The sequence below is a fragment of the Oncorhynchus masou genome, chromosome 29 (assembly GCF_036934945.1).
Source record: "Oncorhynchus masou masou isolate Uvic2021 chromosome 29, UVic_Omas_1.1, whole genome shotgun sequence".
NCBI classification, from domain to species: Eukaryota; Metazoa; Chordata; class Actinopteri; order Salmoniformes; family Salmonidae; genus Oncorhynchus; species Oncorhynchus masou.
In genome coordinates, this window is record NC_088240.1 from 21,613,644 (window position 1) to 21,635,171 (window position 21,528).

Below are 21,528 nucleotides of genomic sequence, written 5' to 3' on the forward strand. Positions count from 1 at the left end.
GTGGCCGGCTGCAACGAAGCCTGAACTCTAACCCAGAATCTCTAGTGGGACAGCTAGCAGGGAGGCCTCAGGGAAGTTCATCTGCGTGCTCATCGTCCTTACCAGGGCTGACCTGACTGCCGTTTGGCATAGTAACCAACTTCAGTGGGCTAATGCTCATATTCGATGGCCACTGGTACGCTGGAGAATTGTGCTCTTCAAATCAAGTTTTATTTCTCACATGCGCTGAATACAACAAGTGTAGACCTTACCGTGAAATGCTTACTTACAATCCCTTAACCAACAGTGCAATTCATGATGAGTTGTTCAGCAGTCTTATGGCTTGGGGGTAGAAGCTGTTAAGGAGCCTTTTGGTCCGAGACTTGGCGCACCGGTACTGCTTGCCGTGTGGTAGCAGAGAAAACAGTCTATGGCTTGGGTGACTGGAATCTCTGACAATTTTTTAGGCTTTCCTCTGACACCGCCTATTATATAGGATGCACCATGCTAAATCTCCTCCTGAGGGGGAAAAGGTGTTGTCGTGCCCTCTTCACAACTATCTTGGTGTGTTTGGACCATGATAGTTCGTTGGTGATGTGGATACCAAGGAACTTGAAACTCTCGACCCGCTCCACTACAGCCCTGTCTATGTCAATGGGGCCCTGTTCGGCCAGCCTTTTCCTGTAGTCCACGACCAGCTCCTTTGTCTTGCTCACATTGAGGGAGAGGTTGTTTTCCTGGCACCACACTGTCAGGTCTCTGACCCTTACCAGTTATCTGACCCTTACTGTAATATTTGACCATGAGAATACATTAGGTCTTTAAAAACTCTGTGATAGCAGACAGCAGCAATAGGCCTAGGTTATTATGGTCATATTTATTATGATCAATTGATTTGATGAGGATGTTGTATTCTAAAGTAAAAGGATTTCTTCTGGAAGAAAAAGATTTTATATGACTGGCTGATCATTACGGCCCACTGGACAACCCTTCGCCCCAAAGATTGCCCGCTAGCTAAAGCAGGCCACTGTGAGTATGCTAATGAGTTGCTAGTTAGCTAGCTAGCCAACTTTACATACTGTAAAGCTAAGTGAAATATCATCAGCTAACTAACTAACTTCATATTAGTTTGTTATTTTGATGTAAGCCTAGTCCCTGTGCCCAAGAATGTGAAGGTAACCTGCCTAAATGACTACCACCCTGTAGCACTACTTTGAAAGGTTGGTCATGGCTCACATCAACACCATTATCCCGGAAACCCTAGACCCACTCCAATACGCATACTGCCCCAACAGATCCACAAATTACAATATCTCAATCGCACTCCACACTGCCCTTTCCCATGTGAGAATTGTGTTCATTGACTACAGCTCAGTGTTCAAAACGCCCACAAAGCTCATCACTAAGCTAAGGATCCTGGGGCTAAACACCTCCCTCTGCAACTGGATCCTGGACTTCCTGACGGGCCGCCCCCAGGTGGTAAGGGTTGGCAATAACACATCTGCCACACTGATCTTCAATACCGGGGCACCTCAGGGGTGCTTGCTTAGTCTCATCCTTTACTCCCTGTTCACCCACGACTGCATGACCAGGCACCACTCCAACACCATCATTAAGTTTGCTGATGACACAACAGCTTGATCACCGACAACGATGAGACAGTCTATAGGGGGGAGTTCAGAGACCTGGCAGTGTGGTGCCAGGACAACAACCTCTCCCTCAATGTGAGCAAGACAAAGGAGCTCATCGTGGACTACAGGAAAAGGCGGGCCGAACAGGCCCCCATTAACATCACCTGGGCTGTAGTGGAGCGGGTCGAGAGTTGCAAGTTCCTTGGTGTCCACATCACCAACAAACTATCATGGTCCAAACACACCAAGACAGTTGCGAAGAGGGAACAACAACACCTTTTCCCCCTCAGGAGACTGAAAAGATTTGGCATGGGTCCCCAGATCCTCAAAAGGTTCTACAGCTGCACCATCGATAGCATCTTGACCGGTTGCATCACTGCCTTGTATGGCAACCGCTTGGCATCTGACCTTAAGGCGCTACAGAGGGTAGTGCAAACGGCCCAGTACATCACTGGGGCAAAGCTTCCTGCCATCCAGGGCCTATATAATAGGCGGTGTCAGAGGAAAGACCATAAAATTGTCAGAGACTCCAGTCACCCAAGTTATAGACTGTTTTCTCTGCTACCACACGGCAAGCGGTACCGGAGCGCCAAGTCTAGGGCCGAAAGGCTCCTCAACATATTCTACCCCCAAGCCATAAGGATGCTGAACAATTCATTAAATCGTCACCGGACAATTTACATTGACCCCCCTTTTGTACACTGCTGCTAACTCACTGTTTGTTTGTTACCTCTGCATAGTCACTTCACCCCCACCTACATGTACAGATTATCTCAACTAGCCTTTACCCCCGCACACTGACTCGGTACCGGTGCCCGCTGTATATAGCCTCGTCATGTTATTCTTATGGTGTTACTTTTTATTATTACTTTTTATTTTAGTCTACTTGGTAAATATTTTCTTCTTCTTGAACTGCACTGTTGGTTAAGGGCTTGTAAGTATGCATTACACGGTAAGGTCTACACTTGTTGTATTCAGCGCATGTGACAAATAAAGTTGGATTTGATTTGATATTACAGTAATGTTATTCACTATTGAATCCACTAGGTGGCATAACCAATCTTTCGTTTCATGTACCCTGCACCTAAACATTTGTAGGATGTGTGCACATTGCCTGGAACTGGCGGAGAATCTCAATTGCATACTTCACACCTCCTCGCTTCCTTCCCAAAACCCATTGGAAGAGATATCCAGAAGTCCCTCCCCTCTGACCTTCTCTTCCTCCAATGGGTTTTGTGCAGTGGAGGCTGCTGAGGGGAGGACGGCTCATAATAATATCTTTCCCAAATGAGAAAACCCCTAGGTGGTATATAGCTACAACTGGAAGGTTCAGACAACTTTTCCTTGCAGCTTAGTAGAACTTACACAGCAGGTTAGGAGAATTAACGTAGCAGGTGTAGCTCCCTTCAGTAACCACGAGCACAACCGTTCCTTGATTTTAACTGGCGGCTTTATTCTGTAGTTTTAGTCAGAATTATCACCTTCCGTGAGAACTATAAAGTAAATGAAAAATACAGTTAAGCACACTCTTACAACCTTATCTTACGAGTGACTTATTAGCTTGGTATAACTCTGAAGTGCTTACATGCATAACAGTTTAACCGGCGTTATAACGGGTTCAGATTAAACACATGAATAAAGGAAAACATACCTCATTGGCTGCTTATACAGAAGGGAGGAAATCAAACTTCACACATATTATCACTGGCATGAATTCACACTTCATCCTAACAAACACTCTTCAACCTTTATGAACTACACCCGATGACTTGAAAACTTAGCTAACTAGCAGCGCAGGATTGCCTTCCCTCCAACAGTGTGTTGCTACAATAAGGATCCCTGTTACAACAGTATTAGCTACGTGGTTCCGCTTGTATTATCATTTCCCCCGCACAGCGGACACGTAAACAATTCAAACAAAAGACAACGACATAACCTGTAAGTCTAACTGTCAGTTACAGCAGGTTAGGATAATTATGGTTATGGTGAGGGTAGGGAGCAACACATCTGCCACGCTGATCCTTAACCCTGGAGCCCCCCAGGGGTGCGTGCTTAGTTCCCTCCTGTACTCCCTGTTCACCCACGACTGCATGGCCAGGCACGACTTCAACACCATCATTAAGTTTGCAGACAACACAACAGTGGTAGGCCTGATCACCGACAACGACGAGACAGCCTATAGGGAGGACGTCAGAGACCTGGCCAGGTGGTGCCAGAATAACAACCTATTCCTCAACGTAACCAAGACTAAGGAGATGATTGTGGACTACAGGAAAAGGAGGACAGAGCACACCCCCATTCTCATCGAAGGGGCTCTAGCGAAGCAGGTTGAGAGCTTCAAGTTCCTTGGTGTCCACATCACCAACAAACTATCATGGTCCAAACACACCAGCATTTCATTGTAAGGCCTACCTGTTGTATTTGGCACATGTGACAAATAAACTTTGATTTGATTTGATTTCCCAAAAAGGATTTGGGTTCGCTAAAATGCTCTCCTAACCTGCAACTTCAACATGGGGAAGATCTCAATTGCATGCTCCTCACATCCTCTATTCCCCTTCCCTTCTCAAAACTCATTGGAGGAGAAGGTCAGAGGGGCGGGACCTCTGGCTTTCTCATCCAATGAGTTTTGAGAAGGAGACGAAGTGCGAGGAGAGGACGCAAAGAGTATGCAATTAAGATTTTCCTTTGGTCTTTTTTTATGCTGCATTCACATGCTCATCTTAGCTTCCTATTTCCTAGTAATGTCGGAAATACAACTTAATTTTGTTCATGTGCTTTTTGGTCAGACCAATTCTTCAACCAATAAGATTTTAGCTAGCTAAATAAGCTAAAGTTAGCTAACTTGCTTAAAATGTACAATATATGTTCAAACAAGCTACATTAGCCAAACAATATTGTAGTTGTCCAAAACGGATTTGTTGTCATCTTTTGGTTGAAAAGGTAAAAGGTCAGTGGTGAAATGTCACAACTCGACAACACGGGCAACAACATTTTCTCAGAGTTTCCCACTTGTAATTCCAACTTGGAGGGTCTTTCAAGTGAAATTTCCCACTAAACTTCCGATAACTCCGATAGCACGTGAGCGCAGCATTACACACCCCATGATGTGTTTATGGGTCCACACTGCCTTCACGAGCCACTGATAATAACACCTGCATCTTAATTATACTGGCCAACAGACTAGGCCTACCAGACCTAAATTTTCCCTTTACATTTCTATTCTTTATGAATATACGGTCATACTTTTTAAAAGCCATAGGCCTTTTTAATGGCAGATTATTTGCCAGTACCAATGGTACCAGCAGTCAGTAGCAGGTTTACACAACTTCCTCACCCTCTATCATTCATCTCACCAGTCAGGCTGGTGCAGGTCATCTACAGGTCACCTATAAGTCACCCATAACTGGTCTCAGCTGGACTGAAATGTCAGAAGCAAAACAACAACCTGTTTAATAAAGTGAATTATACCAATTGTAGGAAATCACTCAGGAAGTTTGTTACGTGTTCTCAAACATTCAAGATTATCATCGGGACACTGAACCAACACACAGATCACAATCAAAGGATGTTATGATCGGATGGCCAGTGGGCTATGGACTCTGAGCATTGTGAGTAACAACAGGTAATTTCAATTTCATCCCCCTGAAAAGAGAGAACAAATATTATGGCTGAACTCAAATGTGCTAGTTGATAAAATACCTGTATTTATGGGAAAGATGTTAAAAAAGGGTATTTTGTTCTTAAATGATAATGTAATGGTAGAGTTATGTCCTTCATGGAGTTATCAGAATTGTACGGGAAGGTCTGATCAATCAAAGAGTACAACCAATTGATTACAGCATTGCCCCAAAAATGGAGGAGGTGGGTGGCAGCGGGAGGAGGTAGGGAACTGGTCTGTCTGCCAAATATAAAGGATCAAAACTGGTGGTGGAATAAAAATAGCATAAATAAGAAAGTATACCAGTTTCATTTGAGGACCAGGGTGTTGACAACTGTGCCATACAGATTGCAAAATAGTTGGGAAGAGATTTTTAATGTACCGATTCCATGGTATGAGCTGATATATAAAACAATGCAATATTCAAGATTTCATGCTTTTCAGTTAAAATTATTATATAGAATTCTTGCCACCAACAAAATGTTGAATATTTGGGGCATAAAATCATCGAAGCTCTGCAGATTTTGTTGTGAGGATACAGAATCAATAGACCATTTATTTTGGTATTTCCCTCAGGTAGCCTGTTTCTGGTCTCAGGCTCAGGAATGGCTGAAAATGCATAGCATTGATCTAAAATTGACCCTAGAAATAGTACTGTTAGGAGCTCAGGAGAGACTGGGTCAATCAATTACTAATATACTAATAATAATATACTCTTAGTAAAAGTATTTATCTTCAACACGCAATCTGTAGATTCTATTCGATTAGATAGATTGAAATTGTACGTTAAACATCATAGCATGGTTGAAAGATATGTGTTGCGTTTAAACACAAAGTGGGTGGCCAGCAGAGATAGATGGGATGGTCTGAAGGAAGCTGAGGGTTGGTATGGGGAATTGGAGACAAGTGGGAGTGGAGTTGCTGTGTGAGAGAGAGAATCATGGTCAAAAGATAAAGGGAAAAAAAGTCTAAATAAAACATAATAAAAGTACATTTGAATGTCACTAAGTGGCAGTGTTTTTATAACTAATGCCGGTACACACACTCTCATTCAAATAAACACATACAAGAACATACACATACATGTAATAGTGTCAGACATGCACACAAACATATACAGTTGGCATTGCCGTTATGATTTCAGTTGTCCTTGATGTCCTTTGTTTATTTTATTTTATTTTTCATTGTTTGTTGCTGCTTTCTTCTGCCTTTTCCTTTTTTCTCTTTAATTCATTATCTTGGTTGTACATTGAGGGGTTCTTTGGGGTGGGGAATGGAATTAATTGTATTCATATTTTTTTTATTCCGGGGGGGGGGGGGGCTGTGGGAGGGGTCTCGAATGTTTGAGGGACAGCTATTGGGGAACTGTGGGGGAATCTTGGAGGGTTCGGGATTCACGCAATTGTGGTCATGAAAAAGGAAACTATGACATATATTTTATATCACTATCATGCACACGCACCCTCACACATAAGGATGGCTCTGTTGCGGAGGGACTGATACATGTTTGATAGGGTCTTGATGGTGTATTGTTTGTCCTTCATGTTCTAATATGTTAATGTTACCTCTTCCTTGTGTTTCTTTGTAATACATTTTTTTTAAATGTTTTTTTTAAACAACAGGTAATTTATCATTTGGTTGGGCAGGTATGGTTACAGTGCAATTGTCTTCTGTTTACACTGGTCATTAGGCTTTGACACTTCCTCATACACTATGCTAAAAGTTGTTGACCCTAACCACAGGTATAGGATCAGGTTAATTAAACATTAAATGTTGGAAAAAATACCTGACCCTATATAATATCAGTGGTTTCGAGCAAATGCCAAACTCTCAGGCTATACTCCACTTGGAGGTGCAGAAGATCCAGGCTGCCACTTCCCCATACCAGCAGTATTCTCCCTCTAGATGGATTTAAAGCTGATCTGCAAATTATCTATATATTGTACAATGGAAAAGTCCACAATATGGCTGTAGAAGAAAGGGGCAAGTGACTTTGTGTTTTTTTAAACACATATTCCCATGTTTCTTCTTCCTCTAAATCTAAACCACACAAAGTTTCAGTATTCTGATATTTAGATCCAGGGTTCAGCACCTCACACATACCAAACAGCTTTTACAGATGTAGAATCTTAGTTTAATCACTCTTGCTGCTGGGAATGTTCTTGCATAACAGGAAATATAAACTTGTAGTGTTTCTGAGTTTTTAAAAGGCTTCTAATTTCCACTTTCAAATGTCAGACTTGATTTGCCCTATCAAAAACTGTATCAACTGCTACAAAAATGTCCATTAATTATAATCCACAATTATAATTATAATCCACACAATAATTTACTTTTGCAGGATTATTTTCTTGCTGAAGCAGACTGGCTCAAATTAAGATCATACATCTGTAAATCAAACCAAAGCCCTTCAGTTAATTGTCTCCAGAGATATAACAACCCTAAACCTGTCTTTAAGAGTGGAGGCAGACCCTGAAATGATCTGTTTATACCGGTCCACAGCTTTACCAAACACCCAGCACCATGTTCCTTCTGTCCATCCCCAGTATTCGGCCAGAAAAAAATCGATTTGATCTTAATTGACCCAGTGAGTTTAGATAACACTGACCTGCTTGTTTATCCCCCTGGCAAGCCTTGTGCTGCTTATCATACATGTAAAACAGCAAACACTGCAGAGATGTGATACCAGGTGACACTTTTACTACCCGTACACTTCACTGTTGTGTTTTGTAAACACCACTCAGAGGTGTCTTATGGGTACTATAAGGTGTGTTTGAGCGAGTTCGAGTGCGGTGGACAGGCGAGTCAACTGAGAGTTTACTTTCAGGATTTATTTGAATGTTCACATGAGATTAAATTAATATGCCAGAGACAGAAACAGTTATTTAGAATGTATATAAACTACAACTCTGGTAGAATAAAACGAATTATACAATTTGAAATTCAAATATTTAGAACTAAGCAATTTCCAGGTATGATAAAAACTGTATCCTAAATGGATGTGACCAGGCAGTGACAGCGGCGCGCATTGAGCAGTAGGCGGGGTCTACAGAAAAGGGAATATCTATTTTACGCTGCATCTGAAGTTTACAGTTTTGTGTAAATCAGGGTTGAGATAACCAGGACAAGACACTGTCACCTGTTTTCAGGATCTTGGCACCGAATAACTCTCTGCTTCGGTCAAGTAATATTCCTGGAACTTTCTATTGATATTTTTTGTCCAGGTTAACATTGCGCACCTGAATTGTCTCTCCTAGCGGAGACCTTATAAATATATTAGTTTTTTTTATTTCTCAGTTTGTCTTGGCAATACCATAGCTGCAATGAGGATAAACAAACAATTGCGTAGGATTGTGCTTATAGCAGCTCTTCTCGACTTCTCTTCCAATGTGAGTGATATTCAAATGTGCTCCAATTCCTCCTAATTATTTGATAATGGATGCGTGTAAATATCATGATCATGAAATGGAAAATGATAGTAGCCTAAACTATAATTGTCGCTGTCTCAAGATAAATTCCTCTGAAATTGCAAAATATTATTGATTGTATTTTTTAAAGTTTAGTTTAGGGCGAGAGAATGACATGCAGCACATTTTGATAAAGGCATATGGCTATACCCTTTCTAAATCTAAAGAAATATACTGCAACACAGAATGCGATGCAGTTTAAAATCATGTTTGAAGGTAAAGGCCATTCCTCCAGAATGTGACCCGGACTACATCTTACTCCAAGATGAGGAGAGCTGCTTCAAGGATCTGTTCAAGATCAACATCAGCCAGGCTGACTCTCAACAACCAGGCAAGTCAGTCATGCTATGGGCCATTAATGTAATCAGTATGGGCCATTGCCATTAATGTAATCTACACAGAGGAAGAAAAGTTCAAAGAGGGGCCAGGAAAACAGCTTAGATAACAGCACATCTGTACACCACAAATCACATCCAATGAAGAGGGAGCAGTGATGGAGAGTTTTAGAGGCAGCAGTGAGTCCACTCTGGTGACCAGATCAGCCAAACACTTCTCTCCTCTGCTATATGTGGAATCTGGTGGTCTTAGTGCCCTTGTAATGGATGTGTGGGTTAACTGCCTGTTCAGGGGCTGAACGACAGATTTTTACCTTGTCAGCTTAGGGTTTGAACTTGCAACCTTCTGGTTACTCGTCCAACGCTCTAACCACTAGGCTACCCTGCCGCCCCATGTGTCAGGATTTGTGGTATACTGTGAGAGCAATGGAATTGTTCAGCCTCCCTTGTGGAATGAATGAAGATAGCCTTTAGAATACCTGTGGATGACACCCATTATGTCTCCTGTAGAGTGCAGAGGTTTGTGGGACCACCTGAACTGCTGGCCTCATGCTGATGTGGGAGAGACTGTGTCACAGCCATGTCCCAGATTCCTCCGCACCACAGGTATGCCCACATACATGACTAAGCATTCCAAGGACACTGTCACATTCATTGTCTTCAAATCCCTGTCATAGATGAGCCAAGGCGCAGCGTGCATGTAATTCCACATCTTTAATCGAAGTGAAACCTTCCCAAAAAACAGGTAACAGGAACCAAACGTGACGCAACCATGGCGCACACAAACACTCACAGAAAATAAATAATTATCCACAAACACAGTTGATAAAAAGGTTGCCTAAGTATGATTCCCAATCAGAGACAACGATAGACAGCCACCTCTGATTGGGAACCATACCCGGCCAACAAAGAAACAGACAAACTAAAATGCCCACCCAAATCACACCCTGACCTAACCAAATAGAGACATAAAAAGGCTCTCTAAGGTCAGGGCATGACAGTACCCCCCCCTCCGCACGCTGATCCATGGAACCGGACCGTGGATCGTCGCCGGAGACTCCGGACCGTGGATCGTCGCTGGAGGAACCGGATCGTTCGTGGATCGTCGCCAGAGGAACCGGACCGTGGATCATCGTCGCTGGTGGCTCTGGACTGCAGATCGTCATTAAAGACTCTGGACTGCGGATCGTTGCTGGAGGCTCTGGACTGCAGACTGTCGCTGGAGGCTCTGGACTGCAGATCGTCATTAAAGACTCTGGACTGCAGACCGCCGCTGGAGGCTCTGGACTGCAGACCGTCGCTGGAGGCTCCCGGACTGCGGAACGTCGCTGGAGTCTCCGGACTGGGGACCGTCGCTGGAGGCTCCTGACTGGGCACCAGCGCTGGAGGCTCCGTGCCCTGGATTTTCACTGCAGGCTCCGGGCCATGGATCATCACTACAGGCTCCGGGTCAAGGATCATCACTACAGGCTCCGGGTCATGGATCATCACTGGAGGCTTCGTGCCATGGATCATCACTGGAGGCTTCGTGCCATGGATCATCACTGGAGGCTTTGTACGTGGAGCCGGAACAGGTCTCACCGAACTGAGGAGACGTAACCGAAGACTCCAAACGTGTTTGGAGTTGCCTCTCGGGCTTCCGTTGTTGACTTCGCTGCCTCCGCCTGCTTCCATGACAGGATCTCGTCCCCTGCCATAAACTCCTCCCCAGTCCAGCTCGTCTTCCAAGTTGACGCACGCTGCTTGGTCTTTTTGTGGTGGGTAATTCTGTCACGTTCACTGTCTTCAAACTCCCTGTCATAAATGAGCCAAGGCACAGCGTGCATGTAATTCCACATCTTTAATCGAAGTGAAACCTTCACAAAAAACAGGTAAACAGAAACCGAACGTGACGCAACCATGGTGCACACAAACACTCACAGAAAATAAATAATTACCCACAAACACAGGTGGGAAAAAGGCTGCCTAAGTATGATTCCCAATCAGAGACAACGATAGACTGTTGCCTCTGATTGGGAACCCTACCCGGCCAACAAAGAAACAGACAAACTAGAATGCCCACCCAAATCACACCCTGACCTAACCAAATAGAGAAATAAAAAGTCTCTCTAAGGTCAGGGCGTGACAGACACCTTAACATTTACACATTAGAACATCATCAGACACATCCATGTTCAAGGTTGATGATTGTAAATGGGTTTTGTATGTCAGGTATTAAGTAATGCAGGTGTACTTTAGGCATTATTACAGGATAAACAGTATCCCAGCTGGAAAAAGCGGTTGCAATGATGGGTAATGGTCAAGATTGTAAAATAAAGTTATTTAGATATATTCTTTAGCAAACCAGTGTCCTCTCCTCTCACAGGCAGAGTATACAGGAACTGCACAGAACACGGCTGGACTGAGCCTTTTCCTCCACATGAGATAGCCTGCGAGTATGCCTTGGAGACCCTCACCTTCCCTTTTGAGGTAGGATGATGTGATTCGTACCTGGTTCCACAAGGCGGCTAAAGGCAGCTTAGCCTCTCAGTTCAGTTTTAGTTTTATGTCTCTATATAAAAAATAGCAGTTTCAATTATGGAGTGACAGGTTGGGCATGTTCTAGTTTGTTAAATGTTGGGTAACTCAAGGGGAGGCTGTATCTGAGCCTAGTAGACCCCACCTGTGCTTTATTGGTTAAGGCAGATTTTTCGCGCCAACCTGTCACTTCAAAAGTGATCTCGGAGTCTCTGCATTTGAACTTTATGTATATTGTGGTATAGTGTGATATAAGCAGAATTCTGTGGGATATGCTCCTCAGGAATGATATGAATCCACAGGTGTGCTAATTCCCAATGCTCTTTAATGACCTCATATCGTGTTTTTCCTCCCTTGGCATTTTGATAGGCTGGCACTCAGTTCTTCTACAGTGGCGCATGTCTTTTTGGGCGAGAGTCAGTGGATATGGGTGCACAATAAAACCTATGATTTGATTTGATTTATAACATGTCAGTGTCCTGGGGTAAAGTAAACCTATTATTATTATTTGATGTCATTTAGGAACAGATTATGACCCAGTGTTGTATTTGGACTGGTTGCAGGTGGAATAAAAGAGTAAATCACAGTGTGAAATGTTCTGGTTCTGCTCAAAACTCCTCTTCCCAGTCTGTTCCGAGTGGTCTTCCTGCTGGGAGGACAGCAGTGCTTAACTACAGTGATTTAAGAGACTTGGTCCAAACCCCTGCTCTCTGCTCTCTCTTTTTCTGTTAGGGCAGGACACGCTGTCCACCCTTACACATCCTTCTTTCTTTCTTTCTCTCTCTCTCTCTCTCTCTCTCTCTCTCTCTCTCTCTCTCTCTCTCTCTCTCTCTCTCTCTCTCTCTCTCTCTCTCTCACTCTGTCAAGGTATCCCCCTTTCCCTTTCCCCCTCTTTCTCTCTCTCTGTGACTCTCTTTCTCTATTTCAATCTTTCTCCCTGAATGAAAAAGTCCCAACTCATACATTCATAAACTCAGAGTGCTTATAATATGCCCTTTTGGATGAACAGTGTTGTTTCTGCTTCCCAAGGCACCCAGGTCCCATGGCTACTTCCTCTATGTGCAAGTCATGTACTCGGTGGGCTATGCTATCTCTACTGCGTCTCTTACCATCGCCGCTGCCACACTCTGTCTGTTCAGGTGGGTATAGTTGGGGGCCGTCCAAGTGATTTATACTTGTAGTAGATCATAAATTGTTCTGCTCATCCCTTAACATTAGGAATGACTTTTACCACTTCTCCATTTGTCTAAAATGCTTGTCTTTGTCAACTGTTTATCTTAATCTCCTGTCTTCACTGTGTCCACTACATGTACAAGGGTCAATGGATGAAATGATGAATATATGTATTTTATTCTATCTCTCTGTGTCCTTGGTCTTCCCCCAAGGAGGCTCCACTGCACCCGAAACTACGTCCACATCCAACTGTTCCTCTCCTTCATCCTCCGAGCCACCTTCATCTTCATCAGAGATGCTGTGCTCTTCTCCTCTGATGACCACTTCCACTGTGACTCCTATCCGGTGCCTACTACCAATGACTATTAATCCCTTCATAACATTTATTACCCAGTGACTCCTAATCACTGACTGCCAGCCAGTCAATCACCCAATTACTAAACCAGACAATCAGACCATAATTATGTTCAAACAGCCGGTCAATCGATACAAAAAATTCAAATCACGCTTGCAATCTAAATTTTATTACGTACATGCATTAATCATATAACATTCATCTATATATAGAAACCCCTTAGAAGAAGAAGACAAGGCTCACGTCCTTCCCTTCCTTCTGGTTGAGTTGACTTATCCTCCTGCCTGTCTCGGTCCTCTGTCGCCCTCCACAGGTCAGCTGTAAGATTGCAACATCGTTCTCCAACTACTGCATCATGGCCAACTACAGCTGGCTGCTGGCCGAGGGACACTACCTGTACAGCCTGGTCAGTGTCTCCCTCTTCTCCCAGAAGAGGCACCTCAGGTGGTACATCGTCCTGGGCTGGGGTAAGCCTGTTTATCTTTAGCAAACTTAAATTAACTCGACTGAAGGACAAATTTGCTAAAGTAAAAGATTATACCATTGATTTTGGCTATGTACTTCTGTCCACTCAATTGGACTGTCTGGGAGCTCTATCATCTATTTTCTGTCTTTTTCTATTCCATTGTCTGACTGTTTGCCTCTACAGGTTCCCCAATGGTCATTATAGTAGCCTGGAGTTTGGCAAAATATACCCAGGAGAATGAAGGGTAGGTTATGTCTGTATTCAAGTATCTATGTAATAATGCTTACATGCTCCTCACATATAGAGTGTGTGTGTATTCTCTCTCCCCCTGGTTTTAAAGGTGCTGGGAGAGGAGGGGACACGAGGGGATCTGGTGGATTCTCAGAGTTCCTGTTCTCCTCTTCATCGTTGTGAGTTCTGCCATAACATTTGACCCCATAAACTAATTTGTGATTTTTTGTGAGTCAGCACCTCACTCAAAATCTGTCACTTACACAGGTTAACTTGCTGTTTTTTCTGAGTATCATAAGAATCCTGGTGGCCAAGTTGAGGACACAGGAAATGCATAGAAATGAGTTGAACCAGTATAGGTGAGTTACATTTTATTCTTTTTGACCAAAAGCTATTTAATATCTACAGAACAAAACACTTTTGTCACGTTGATGATATCTTATGTACTTGTAAATGTTTATTTTCAGGAGGCTTGCTAAGTCCACCGTTCTCCTGGTATCTCTCTTTGGTTTGCACTACGTCCTCTTTGCATTCCTCCCACATAAAGTCAGTGAAATATGGAACTTTATCGAGCTGGCGTTTGCTTCCACTCAGGTACTGTAGTACCTTTATCCCACCTCTGTGGGTGTACTGTACATACACTGAAAGTTTGTAGCAGGGTTGTACTGTATCTACTCTTTGGTATACAGTGAGTAAAAAAACATGTTTTATTGTCACACACCAGATAGGTGCAGTGAAATGTGTTGTTTGATAGGGTCAGTCATTGTAGTATGGCACCCCTGGAGAAGATTAGGGTTACATCAACAGATTTTTCACCTTGTCAGCTAGGGTGTGTGAACCAGCGACCTTTCGGTTAATGGCTCAACACCTTAACCGCTATGCTATTTTCCGCCAATTTAGTTTAGTTTACCTAACCCTTTGTCTGTGCTCTGTCCTATTCTAGGGGTTTGTAGTAGCAGTTCTATACTGTTTTCTGAATGGAGAGGTAAGTTGACAACCACAGCTCAGTGTCCAGTAGTAGATTATTGAGGATAGAGAGAGGGGATTGGCTGACCCTGGCTGTTGACCTTTGACACCCTATCCCCAGGTTCAGTATGAGGTTCGGAGGAGGTGGAGGCGATGGAGGCTGAAGCAGCATCTACCTGGGGAGGCCAGGTGCCAACATGGTTCCATGAGTCAGAGTGTAGGGGCCCATACCCAGGTCTCCTTCCTGACCCGGGGACCCTCCACACGCCATTCTAGTCAGGTGTAGCACATCCAGTCACTCCTCACTATACTGTACCTACGAGGCTTTGTCAATGGATAGGTGCCATGTGTGTTCCACAGTCTATCTGTGACATTCTGACATTCCTGTTTGACTCTTGAAGGATGAGGCCTCCTTTTTATTTTTTTTCTGTTGAGTGTATATGATATTTGACCGGCATGGCATCTAGTGACAGGACTAGACCTTTGGTTGTGGGGTCAAAACGCTGAAACCTTTCTGTGCATGGGTTTGCTATTCTGACCTTTCCTCATCCTCACCTGCATACACATGGCACACACACTGCATGACTATCAGCAATGCACCTACCTATTGTACAATTGTCAATATGACCAGGTATTCTAAAGGACCATGTGGACATGCTTAATTTTATTTATTGGCTTTCTAACATGTATATTCCAAGTGTTACATATGATATGTGTATGTTTAACCATGAAAACAAGAGCTGTTGTAAAGTTTAAAGGAATTTGTGTGAATGTGTTGGTGACAGTTCCTAGGATCAATTTAACCATGCTATGTTAGTTATATTACATGTGCTTCACACAGGATCAATGATGGTACGACTTGATGGCAATGAGAAGATCAACTCTCACAATAAATGTCATAAATGTATTTTAAAAGTCATTATCCTTCCTATCTCTTACTGGGCTGTTTAATCTGTTACCACTGGCATACAGTGGGGCAAAAAAGTATTTAGTCAGCCACCAATTGTGCAAGTTCTCCCACTTAAAAAGATGAGAGAGGCCTGTAATTTTCCTCATAGGTACACTTCAACTATGACGGACAAAATGTGAAGAAAAAGTCCAGAAAATGACATTGCAGGATTTTAATGAATTTATTTGCAAATTATGGTGGAAAATAAGTATTTGGTCACCAACAAACAAGCAAGATTTCTGGCTCTCACAGACCTGTAACTTCTTCTTTAATATGCTCATCTGTTCTCCACTCGTTACCTGTATTAATGGCACCTGTTTGAACTTGTTATCAGTATAAAAGACACCTGCCCACAACCTCAAACAGTCACACTATGGCCAAGACCAAAGAGCTGTCAAAGGACACCAGAAACAAAATTGTAGACCTGCACCAGGCTGGGAAGACTGAATCTGCAATAGGTAAGCAGCTTGGTTGGAAGAAATCAACTGTGGGAGCAATTATTAGGAAATGGAAGACATACAAGACCACTGATAATCTCCCTCGATCTGGGGCTCCACGCAAGATCTCACCCCGTGGGGTCAAAATGATCACAAGAACGGTGAGCAAAAATCCCAGAACCACACGGGGGGACCTAGTGAATGACCTGCAGAGAGCTGGGACCAAAGTAACAAAGCCTACCATCAGTAACACACTACGCCGCCAGGGACTCAAATCCTGCAGTGCCAGACGTGTCCCCCTGCTTAAGCCAGTACATGTCCAGGCCCGTCTGAAGTTTGCTAGAGAGCATTTGGATGATCCAGAAGAAGATTGGGAGAATGTCATATGGTCAGATGAAACCAAAATATAACTTTTTGGTAAAAACTCAACTCGTCGTGTTTGGAGGACAAAGAATGCTGAGTTGCATCCAAAGAACACCATACCTACTGTGAAGCATAGGGGTGGAAACATCATGCTTTGGGGCTGTTTTTCTGCAAAGGGACCAGGACGACTGATCTGTGTAAAGGAAAGAATGAATGGGGCCATGTATTGTGAGATTTTGAGTGAAAACCTCCTTCCATCAGCAAGGGCATTGAAGATGAAAAGTGGCTGGGTCTTTCAGCATGACAATGATCCAAAACTCACCGCCCGGGCAACGACGGAATGGCTTCGTAAGAAGCATTTCAAGGTCCTGGAGTGGCCTTGCCAGTCTCCAGATCTCAACCCCATAGAAAATCTTTGGAGGGAGTTGAAAGTCCGTGTTGCCCAGCAACAGCCCCAAAACATCACTGCTCTAGAGGAGATCTGCATGGAGGAATGGGCCAAAATACCAGCAACAGTGTGTGAAAACCTTGTGAAGACTTACAGAAAATGTTTGATCTCTGTCATTGCCAACAAAGGGTATATAACAAAGTATTGAGATAAACTTTTGTTATTGACCAAATACTTATTTTCCACCATAATTTGCAAATAAATTAATTAAAAATCCTACAATGTGATTTTCTGGATTTTTTTTCTCTCATTTTGTCTGTCATAGTTGAAGTGTACCTATGAGGAAAATTACAGGCCTCTCTCTTCTTTTTAAGTGGGAGAACTTGCACAATTGGTGGCTGACTAAATACTTTTTTGCCCCACTGTACATCATGTAGCTATGAGGCCAAGGGGTTAAAAGGAAGTTACACATTAGTTACTACGCTCAGTGTAACTAAGAATAACATGTGTTGTAAAAAAATAAATATATTCTACACAATCCAGAGCTGTATTTCCACAAACAATGAAGATGATTTGACTGCATATAGGCAGGCAGCAGTCGTTGTTTACTGTTCCCAGTATGTGCTATTAACAAGCTGCACATGCACAAGGCCTTGAGGAATCATACACACAGCCGATCCATTCCAGAAGACCCTGTTACATCTCAGGCACTGTAACACCCATGGATGAAGAGATTGTCTCCACAGTCCTCAACCCTGGGCGTAACCCTAAACCTAATCCCAGAAGGAAACTGTTCCTTTGACGTCTGCGTGTTCGGAACATGAAAATGCCTTCTGCCGTACTGCTGTAACTGGACACTGCTGGACTCCTTGTGCTCTTTCACCTCTAGCATTTCCCCAGGTGGCCTCTAGGTGGTGCCTGCAGGGCCATGTGATGGATGTGGCACTGCCATGCCGTTGAGGGAGAGCAGGAAGACTGCGGTAAACTGGCATCAGAAGGTAAGGGTGAAGCCCAAAGGAGAGGCCTGCTGCCAGAGCAGAGACACCAACACCACCACCCCCCTGCCGACAGCGCCGCCGCCACAAGCACCAGAGCTGACCCCAGGCCACACCGCCGGCCCGAGTCCCGGTCCTCAATCACTTGCGATATGACCAGCAACTCCAGGCCAAAGATGGCTCCCACCACAGCCAGGGAGACCATAGAGCGACACAGGACCAGGACCAGGCCCACCCCCACCCCAGATACACCTCTGTCGGGGTGCTCCTACTGAGACCTAAAGAAAGGGGATTGAGTGAATTTGGGATTTAGAACTATGCAGGTACAGAGTACAGTACCGACCTGTGTGACTTGGACAGAGACAAAGACACAGGGCAATATGCGACCACAGGGACATGCCTTAAACTCCACTGTAAGTAAATATATCTGGAGTCCCGAATCCAGTAACCTTGGTAAAGCTGCTCTCCAGCAGAGTTTGAATCAGTAGATTAAGGAGAAACTTGGGCTTGAGTAGCAGATCCAGCTGTGTAGAATACAATGGGTGCATTCACTCATGTGAATTAAGACTGTAAGCATGAAAGGGAACAAATAACAGGCTATTGGATTAGTGTGACTTGCGTCAGCTCCTTGATAGCCTATTTGCCTATATTTCATTGACATATTTGTCTACTGAGTTTTTCTTAATTGATTATTCACTCAAATAAGTCTGTCACACATCACACAAAGAGTAAAGGTTTGGGAACATCAAAACAGAGCAGGGAGGTCCTGAGAGGATTATGTGGGCTATGTGAAAGTTGGAATGAGGTGATCATAAAAGGGGATCATAAAATTAATGTATGAGAGAAAGTCTCTGAGTCTGTTGTTTCAATGAGTTTGTTGTTTGTGCACTAACACAAGCAACCACATCGGTAATGACAGAACACTGAATATCAATTGAGAAATAAACATCATGGACATGATACCATTGACAATCTGGCAAAAACAGATGTATCCTACTTATTTAGAAGCATGTATACTATATGCTTTACAAGCAAATCTAACAACAGTCATTATAATAAAAAAACATGACTATTTACCTTTATCTGAATAGCGGTCATGGTGTTGTACTCCACTTGACCGAGAGGCAAAACTGGCAGCGGAAAAGATGTGTTCACTTCAAATATCAAAGGTTCAGTGTTCAGAGTTTATACCTGTGTATGATTAACAACCATCATTCGTAAAACAATGCAAGTCTCCTTTAAGAATAATCTCAACCGTCCCCTCCCTCTAGCTATTCAGACAGAATTGATTGACTCTCCCCCCGTAGTTATTAGAAGTCTGGTTACGGGATACTCTGCTATCGCCAGGAGAAGCAGACAGGAAGGAAGAATGTTTCTTCCATGACAGCACAGAGATTTAAACGCTGCAAGTATGGCCATTGCTGAGATTCCCAATCCCACCCTATTACTAATATATACATGTAGGCCAACCCATTGTTGAGATTACTAATCCCACACTATTACTAATACACTGCTCAAAAAAATAAAGGGAACACTAAAATAACACATCCTAGATTTGAATGAATGAAATGTTCTTACTAAATAATTGTTTCTTTACATAGTTGAATGTGCTGACAACAAAATCACACAAAAATTATCAATGGAAATCAAATTTATCAACCCATGGAGGTCTGGATTTGGAGTCACACTCAAAATTAAAGTGGAAAACCACACTACAGGCTGATCCAACTTTGATGTAATGTCCTTAAAACAAGTCAAAATGAGGCTCAGTAGTGTGTGTCGCCTCCACGTGTCTGTATGACCTCCCTACAACGCCTGGGCATGCTCCTGATGAGGTGGCAGATGGTCTCCTGAGGGATCTCCTCCCAGACCTGGACTAAAGCATCTGCCAAGTCCTGGACAGTCTGTGGTGCAACGTGGCGTTTTTGGATGGAGCGAGACATGATGTCCCAGATGTGCTCAATTGGATTCAGGTCTGGGGAACGGGCGGGCCAGTCCATAGCATCAATGCCTTCCTCTTGCAGGAACTGCTGACACACTCCAGCCACATGAGGTCTAGCATTGTCTTGCATTAGGAGGAACCCAGGGCCAACCGCACCAGCATATGGTCTTACAAGGGGTCTGAGGATCTCATCTCGGTACCTAATGGCAGTCAGGCTACCTCTGGCGAGCACACAAAAATGCCACCCCACACCATGACTGACCCACCGCCAAACCGGTCATGCTGGAGGATGTTGCGGGCAGCAGAACGTTCTCCACTGCGTCTCCAGACCGTCACGTCTGTCACATGTGCAACCCCCATCTGTGGATGTTGGGCCCTCATACCACCCTCATGGAGTCTGTTTCTGACCGTTTGAGCAGACACATACACATTTGTGGCCTGCTGGAGGTCATTTTGCAGGGCTCTGGCAGTGCTCCTCCTTGCACAAAGGCGGAGGTAGTGGTCCTGCTGCTGGGTTGTTGCCCTCCTACGGCCTCCTCCATGTCTCCTGATGTACTGGCCTGTCTCCTGGTAGCGCGTCCATGCTCTGGACACTACGCTGACAGACACAGCAAACCTTCTGGCCACAGCTCGCATTGATGTGCCATCCTGGATGAGCTGCACTACCTGAGCCACTTGTGTGGGTTGTAGACTCCGTCTCATGCTACCACTAGAGTGAAAGAACCGCCAGCATTCAAAACTGACCAAAACATCAGCCAGGAAGCATAGGAACTGAGAAGTGGTCTGTGGTCACCACCTGCAGAATCACTCCTTTATTGGGGGTGTCTTGCTAATTGCCTATAATTCCCACCTGTTGTTTATTCCATTTGCACAACAGCATGTGAAATTTATTGTCAATCAGTGTTGCTTCCTAAGTGGACAGTTTGATTTCATAGAAGTGTGATTGACTTGGATTTACATTCTGTTGTTTAAGTGTTCCCTTTATTTTTTCGAGCAGTGTATATACATGTAGGCCTACCCATGGTTGAGATTCCCAATCCCACACCATTACTAATATATACATGTAGTCTCACCCAATTATTGCATGAACAACTCTTCACTACTGAGAAATGTTGTCTCAAACTGTGAGAAAGCAGTGCAAAGCTCAACATGCCTCCTGAACTAATACGAGCTAATCATTGCTCCAAAAAGTATAATGATCTTGTGAAACTGCCAGAGGCATCATGCAAGAAACAATAAGCTACAAATTCTAAGTGTTGTTTCTCAGTGACCATTGGCCCTGGGACATGGTGTGAGGTGGAAAAAAACAACCTGGAAAATTGACAAAGTATTCTTCTTGATTTCTGAGTTTATGGGTCAAAGACGAGACGTGTACATTCGGTGTCCGAAGGCCATTCATTTAACATAAAAATATAAATATGTATAAATATAATATTAACTCACTCAACTTGTACCCTTCTTTTGACCCAGAAATATTTGTGTTGCAAACTATTAAATTAAGGGAGTTATTGAGCTTCTAAGTGTCAAAATGTCCTTCAGTGTAACTGACCAGGTTAAAATTCTAATGACAAAAGTGATTTTAAAATGTAGAAATTCATCCTAAAAATATAAATGAACACCCATGGCATAATTGTATTAGTGTTTGCAACAATATATAGAATAATGGACAACAT

At 43.5% G+C, this 21,528-nt stretch overlaps 1 protein-coding gene across 1 annotated transcript; it reads left to right on the forward strand.

Annotated features, from left to right (window-relative positions):
- The first annotated feature begins 8,066 nt into the window (after positions 1-8,066).
- On the forward strand, positions 8,067-15,753 carry sctr (secretin receptor). The gene is made up of 13 exons (XM_064944274.1): positions 8,067-8,660; positions 8,955-9,069; positions 9,584-9,679; positions 11,439-11,542; positions 12,620-12,729; positions 12,976-13,108; positions 13,432-13,585; positions 13,768-13,828; positions 13,925-13,994; positions 14,083-14,174; positions 14,283-14,409; positions 14,759-14,800; positions 14,903-15,753. The coding sequence occupies exons 1-13, from the start codon at positions 8,595-8,597 to the stop codon at positions 15,065-15,067; spliced, it is 1,335 nt and encodes a 444-aa protein (XP_064800346.1). The 5' UTR covers positions 8,067-8,594; the 3' UTR covers positions 15,068-15,753.
- Positions 15,754-21,528: the final 5,775 nt, after the last annotated feature.